The 7,124-nt window shown below is 36.3% G+C and overlaps 1 protein-coding gene across 2 annotated transcripts in view; it reads left to right on the forward strand.

Moving 5' to 3' along the window:
- Positions 1 to 4,900, forward strand: part of KCNMB2 (potassium calcium-activated channel subfamily M regulatory beta subunit 2) — a 367,680-nt gene extending 362,780 nt beyond the window's left edge. For both annotated transcript variants that reach the window (XM_056110680.1, XM_056110682.1), the window contains exon 5: positions 3,160 to 4,900. In XM_056110680.1, coding sequence (XP_055966655.1) covers positions 3,160 to 3,444 — 285 coding nt within the window. In that variant the 3' untranslated portion in view covers positions 3,445 to 4,900. The remainder of the gene's footprint in view (positions 1 to 3,159) is intronic.
- Positions 4,901 to 7,124: the final 2,224 nt, after the last annotated feature.

Raw genomic sequence — 7,124 nt, forward strand, 5'->3', positions numbered from 1 at the left:
AGAGAAGCCGTAATATGAGCAGATATTAAACAAGCAGACTATGAGCAGATAGCGGCTTGTTAGACTATTTCTTGTGCTCAATAGCACAAAAGAAAAATCCATCCGTGATCAAAGTAAATGAATAACATACGGCAGAGCTTTTAGGAGTCAGTATCAGTCCAGAGGGAGCCAGTGAATTGTATTGAAAAGTAGAGAGTGGCCAAGTTAAGAAATACTAAAAGCGGAAGGACAGAAGACTCTTTTCTCCGTTAGCAGCCTGAGTTGCACTTCTATGTCCCCTGGGCCCTGAGGACCCAAGTCCAATCGTGAACGGAACTGCCTCATCTGACTAGTCCAAATGTGCACATTTGAGACTCTGATGGCTTTAAACTTTAATAAGCAGCTCCTGTATTACAACCTTGCTGGACAGTCTCACAAGTCATTTATATCTCGTTTTACTTGGAAGAATCTTTCCCACTGACAGAATTATTGTCATCTGGCTGACAAATGTTTCCTTAAAAAAAATTTGATTAAGCCAAATCAATCGACAGAAACAGAAGTATGGAAAAAACTCTATTTAAATGAAATGCCATTTTTATCAAAATCATTTCAATAATGTACTGTTAACTACTGAAACTACTACCATAAACTATCTTGGCACAGAATAGACAGAAGCCTGATGTATTTGTAATATAAAAAGACCATTTTAAACTCGATTGTGAATGGCTCGTCTAGGGCATTTGTATCAAAACATTTTTAATTCAAAACAAGATCTGTGCAACTCCGAAGTAGTAAAAGAAAAAGGTAGCCTTCGAACATGATTGCCACTCAATGCCTCCTTTTCAAACCACAGCACCCGAAAGGAGAGAGAGAACAAAAGGGAATGTCCTGACACAGAGGCAAAGTGGGATAGGGGGTGGGAGGTAGGAGGGATACTGGGATTAGAGGTGGTGGAGAATGGGCACTGGTGGAGGGATGGGTACTCTATCATTGTATAACTGAAATCCAAGCACAAAATTTTGTACGTCTACAACTGGACCTCAAGGTGTTTCACTAATAAAAATAAAAAATAAATAAAAATTAAATTAAATTAAAAAAAGAAAAGAAAAAGGTATTCTCATACTTCCTTTAACCATTTTGATCCAGAACAATTGCAGTTTGGTAGGGAAAAAAATGTTTCCTGGTACTCAGATTCAACTTCTGTACTGTTACAATTCACTGAAAAATTCTGCCTTTTTTTTGAAATTCAGATACTTAGTAGTGTGCTCTTACAGCTCTCTGCTGTACCCAGATTAAAGTTTGCACTCACATTTATCCTTAGCTGATTTAATTTTAAAGTGTCAGCCAGCCCTTGTTATTATAACATTACTTTAAGCTGGTTGACCATAAATGCTCATCCTGCATTCTTAGCTAACCAAAGAATCATCCTGATCTACTCTCACATAGTCCAGTGACTACAGCAAAAGCAAAGTCCACTAATAAATTCAGGGGAAAGAGGCATCCAAGCATACTCCACTGGCAAAACTCATTCCATTCTTTTTGTTTTCTTCCTCTGGAAATTAGATGTTTGAATTTTTTGAAGATCTCACCCACATGTCTCATTATTGTACCTTAAAGGTCATCAACAGCCTCACCTGCTCAATTATGCACTATACAAGCCAGTCAAGAATTCACACAATAGAATCATAAAAATAGGTATTTATTATCACAACTCATACATTGGTAAGTGAGGGGGGTGTTTTTATAAAATCAAAGTACTAATAGTTTTCAAAAAAATAGTGTTTTTTAAAAGGGCTCATAATTTTCTAATTCACATTAAAGGACTCTAGATTAGCAGTGTTCTTGCCACATATCAATTTAATTCCAATGATTTAGGTGAATTACTCAATTGACCTCAAAATAAATGCAAGAATTTTTTTTCCTCTTGAAAGGTCTTTAGACAGAGGAAAGAGCTAACAAAGAACCCATACATCTCCCAGAAACATAACTTAAATCACATTTTTTCTTTTTAAAAAATAAAAAGATGTTTTGTCAATACCTACTTATACACCAAGGAAAGAAGGTCACACAAACTTTATCTCCTTTATACATTAGAAAGAAATATTCAAAATTATACACACACACACACACACACACACACACATGAAAAAAAACTACAAGAAGTTCTTTAGGGGAAGGGGAGGAGGGTGAATAAGAAAGAGGATCAAAGGGAAAAACATTAAGGAGGGGTTAGGAGTCAGGGCAAGGAAGGAAAAAAGAATAAAAGAAAGCAAAGAAATGTGTGTGTGTGTGTGTGTGTGTGTGTGTGTGTGTGTGTGTGTGGAAATAGATGGTCACTGTCACTGTCCTCCCGTTGTTCATCAATTTGCTCGAGCGGGCCCAGTAACGTCTCCATTGGAGACTTTGTTGTTACTGTGTCTGGCATATCGAATAAGTCACGGGGAGCTTGCCAGGCTCTAAAGTGGAAAAAGACAAGACATGTAAAAAAGCTATAGCAAGAAATATAATCGTTGAAAAAATTAAATATAAATTTGATACACACTCATTGAAGAATAAACTGATCTCTTTTTTCTTTATTTTTCCTCAGCTTATAGGGGGAAAGGTTTTTCACATGCTAATTGGGCATTATCCATTTACCATAGAACTTTATCCAATAGCCCCACGTTTTCCAAGATGCCGTTTGTAGCAACCCACCAGAGATATACCTAATTTCTTGTCCAACTAGTAAGATGACTTGGCCAAACAATTTAAACCAAAGCAAAAAGATAAAAGTGAACTACTTTCCCTGAGGGAACCATTAGTTTCTGGTATTACTTGAATAGCTGTGAACAGACAAAAAAATAGAAAAGATGACATTCTAATTCTATAAGAAAGTATGTTCAATAAGAGATAATAAAAACCCAGTATGCTTGGATATGGAAAAAATCATTCATTTATTTCAATAAATAATTATAATAGTTTAATTATAGTTTGTATGGTGAGCTATTAAGAAATATCTTGGTTGAATACCTAAAAACATTATTTTAATTAACGTGTGAATATCTAAGAATAAATAACTATTATGGTGATTTCACAGATCATTAAGCTGGCCTAAGTCCCACCACTTCCTCCTAATGATTCACACACACACACACACACACACACGTATCTTCTGGTGACAATTTTTATTATTTTCCACAGTGCTCCTACATACCTAAGTGTGGAAAAAACTTTGAAGAATCCATGTCCCTGGTGAACGTTGTCATGGAAAACTTCAGGAAGTACCAGCACTTCACCTGTTATTCCGACCCAGAAGGAAACCAGAAGAGTGTCATCCTAACTAAACTCTACAGTTCCAATGTGCTGTTCCATTCACTCTTCTGGCCCACATGCATGATGGCAGGGGGCGTGGCAATCGTTGCCATGGTAAAACTCACACAGTACCTCTCCCTGCTTTGTGAGAGGATCCAACGGATCAATAGATAAGAGCAAAAATGGATGAGATTCATTTCGTTAAAGCTCAAATACTGTTTTCTTTCATTCTTCACCAAAGAACCTTAAGTTGGTAATGTGCAGTCTGTTATGAGTTCTTTAATATATTCTTATACGTAGAGCAATAATGCAAAAGCTGTTCTATATGCAAACATATTGTTGTCTTTGTTATTCAGAGGAAGAATAACTGTTTTATGTTGGTTGGTTGTTTTCAAACTCTTGTTTATTGTTGGAGTTAGTACTTCCTTCTCTCCTTCTGCCAAAACAGGGCTCAGTTACTCATTTGCCAAGCTTTATGGAGGAATGTAGACAAAATCAATGTGATTGGACCTGTGTTCTGAGTGGTCAAATCACTTGAAGACATTTTTGCAATATTTTTCATCATTCATTGTTTACTACAGCTGCAGCCAAAAATATGCTTTCCTTTTTTTACTCTGAACTGAGTCCTGTAGCAAGCGAAGGGACCAGAATATTTCTAAATAATGGATATTATGAATTTCTTTGTATTTTACCATATCACTGTAAAGAAGGGGGAAACCCAGACTAGTTTACTTTTATTACGTCTTACTCATAATTTTATATTTTTAAACTGATTTCCCCAGAAAAATGCTGTTTTCATTAATCAATTCTGCTATGATTTAAATAGAAAGTGAACAGAGCCCTTTTTCATTAAAGACCCTCCTACTGTGTGAAACGATGATATTTACAAGGAGTTTGTTTCAAATGAATTGACTCAATGTTGACTAGATGTTCTATAATGGTCTAGAAGAATCTGTTATTAAAATATTTCTGTGAAAAATTTTATTCCATTCAGTTGAATCATTAAGTGGAAAAATTAAGATCCTATTTGTTGGTCAAGAGTGATGGGCTGATTTCAGTGGGTAAATCTATTGTGATATATTACGTGGTGAAATATTGCTCTTTGAGAATTTATATTTAAGTTAACAAGTGTGTGGTCTCTCTCCTTCTGATAAGTGTTTCTTGTTGGGATTTTAAAGTTATGTGCACAAAATATTTGCCTCCTCTACGTGTCTTGTATTTCTATTTACATTCTGTTTTGTTGCTAGTTTTTATACATGGGATAGATCTTTTTTCCTAATGCACATTTGAACTGAATAACAAATTTAAAGGAAGCATTTGCTCACATTGCTTTACTTATTGTGTTTGGGGGTGGGGCCATGAAGGACCAGGTTCAAACAAAAACACTCCATCTTTATTTAACATCAGCATCAAAATCAGAAGACAATTATCTATCTTTCTCGTCTATATATATATTTAAGTACTCTTTTGTAATGTAGTAATCAACGTTTTCTAGTTATTGCAAAATTTTACAAATCATTCTGAGGATTATATGGTGAAACTAATTTGATGAAGTGGAAAGTATTCTGCAATATTGTAATTCATAGTTTGACTTTTCATAAGTAAATAAATCCCTAGGCTGTAATCAGGACTTCAAATGTGTAATTAAGATTTTTTAATCCATTGAATCAGGAAGGCTTAAATACCTTTTACGCTCCAAGCTGACAAGCCCATGGTAGCCCAAAAACTCATAATTCACTATCTCTAAAGGAATTTAAGGAGATTCACAGTCATGGTCCTCCTGTTGTTCATTGATTTGCTCGAGCGGGCCCAGTAACAGCTCCATCATGAGACTTTGTTTTTACTGTGTTTGGCATATTGAATACGTCACGGGTAGCTTGTCGGGCTCTCCGAGAGGGGCGGAGGAATCGAACTCGGGTCGGCCATGTTGGCTGCTTGTAAGGCAAACGCCCTACTGCTGTGCTATCGCTCTAGCCCTAAGGAGATTAAGAAAACTATTTTTCTCTTACCTCTAGACAAGCATACCTGGTATGGATATTTGAAAATTACAATGGTAGACTCTATTCCACTTTGCAAATATAATTCTGACCAAAGAGAGTGTACAGGGAGGAAGGCGCTCGCCTTGCCTGAACCCAACCCCCGTTCAATCCCTGGTACTACAAATGGCATCCTAAACACACAAGGGGTGATATCTGAACACAGAGCTAGTAGCAAGCCATTATCACGACTGAGTGTGGACAAAAACCAAAGTACAAAAAAAATAAAGCAAATATAAGAGCATAATAATTCTGAAGACAACAGAGAAACTTCTGTGACTGTGGAGCTGAAAATTTGTCATTATTCAATGTTCCTGAGTTCTTTTCAAGTGATCCAAGGGTGAAATATATTCAAATAAAATTATTTGATAAGTTTCTCACATCCATTTGAATTTGTAGCTTAAATTTTCAGCTGGATTTCAAGTAAGAATACGTAAATATAAGTAACAACAATAACAAAAGAAACAAGGTAAATCAGTGCCTTTTCTAATCCCAATAAAGCAATAGATTCTTTAAGTAATGTAAATATATAAATGATGGAAGGATTATTTTTGTTTGTTTGTTTTGGGGTCATACCTGGCGATACTCAGGGGTTACTCCTGGCTCTGCATTCAGGAATGACTCCTGGCAGTCCCTGGGGGACTATATGGGATGCTGGAAATCAAACCCTGGGGGGCCACGTGCAAGGCAAACGCCCTACCTGCTGTGCTATCGCTCCAGCCCTGAAAGGATTATTATTAATGAAAAAAGAACTGAGACAAATAATAATGATTTAAATGCTCTGCATGTGTTAGCTAATTTTATACTGGTTTCTTATTGTTGGAGGGAGTTCTATTAGTATTCAATTCAAATTTTACAAATGAGGATGTTGAGGCTCAGAGATATGAAGCAATTTTATTAAGCTTGCATAAATATGAAGAAGGTGGGTGGAAAATGACAAAAAATACCTGGTCTGTAGCTTCCTATTATAAAAATCATTTTCATGATGTACATATCTTCTTAAATACACACTGATATATACTAAAACTTGAAGGGTATTACTTGACTAAAGAAGAAAAATCACTGATCAATCTGTAATTGGAAAGGCTACACATTCAAGATGGATTGAATAGAAAACATGAGACTTCTCAACTGGTTTCTTGACATTTTGACCATGAAACTGGGATGTGAAGCCTTTTTACCCACTAAGATTCCTGTTAACACTGAAATTTCATCTTAATTGCATGGAAAGAAGAATGAATTGTATTCTTCAATTTTCAGAGCACAGGTTTGATTTGCAAATAGAATCTGCATGTATTTTCCCGTGGATCAAAACAGATTTCCAGGTCAGGGATGTAGTTCCATGGGAGAGCAAATGCTTTTCACATAAAAGACTTTAGGTTAGTCCTTTGCACAAAATCAAATTAAATTAAATATGAAACAAAAGTGGGGACCGGGGAGATAGTCCAATCAATAAAACACACATTTAGCATATACATGGTGTAAGCTCTGGTCACAGCAACACATTATCCCTGAGCACCACTGAGTAAGACTCTGGTGACTCCAGAACCTATGAACATGATTCTGGCAAAACCCTTGGCCACGAATCAACTGAATTCTGCCAACTCGCATCTGGGTGAGCTCTGTCAGGAATGGCCCAGGACTCTAAGCATGGGTGGTGTAGTCCCTATAAGAAAAAAACAAGCAGGCTTTCTATTTCAACAAAAGTCACTTAATCCCGTCTTTAGGACCCATCTTTATTGACACCTACCAGCTGAATGTGCCAAGTTATTCAACAAAGATGAGTCTCTCCATAGAATATCTATGCTTCCAAATGAC

The sequence above is a fragment of the Sorex fumeus genome, unplaced genomic scaffold (genome assembly GCF_029834395.1).
Source record: "Sorex fumeus unplaced genomic scaffold, SorFum_2.1 ptg000010l, whole genome shotgun sequence".
In the NCBI taxonomy this organism is placed as follows: domain Eukaryota; kingdom Metazoa; phylum Chordata; class Mammalia; order Eulipotyphla; family Soricidae; genus Sorex; species Sorex fumeus.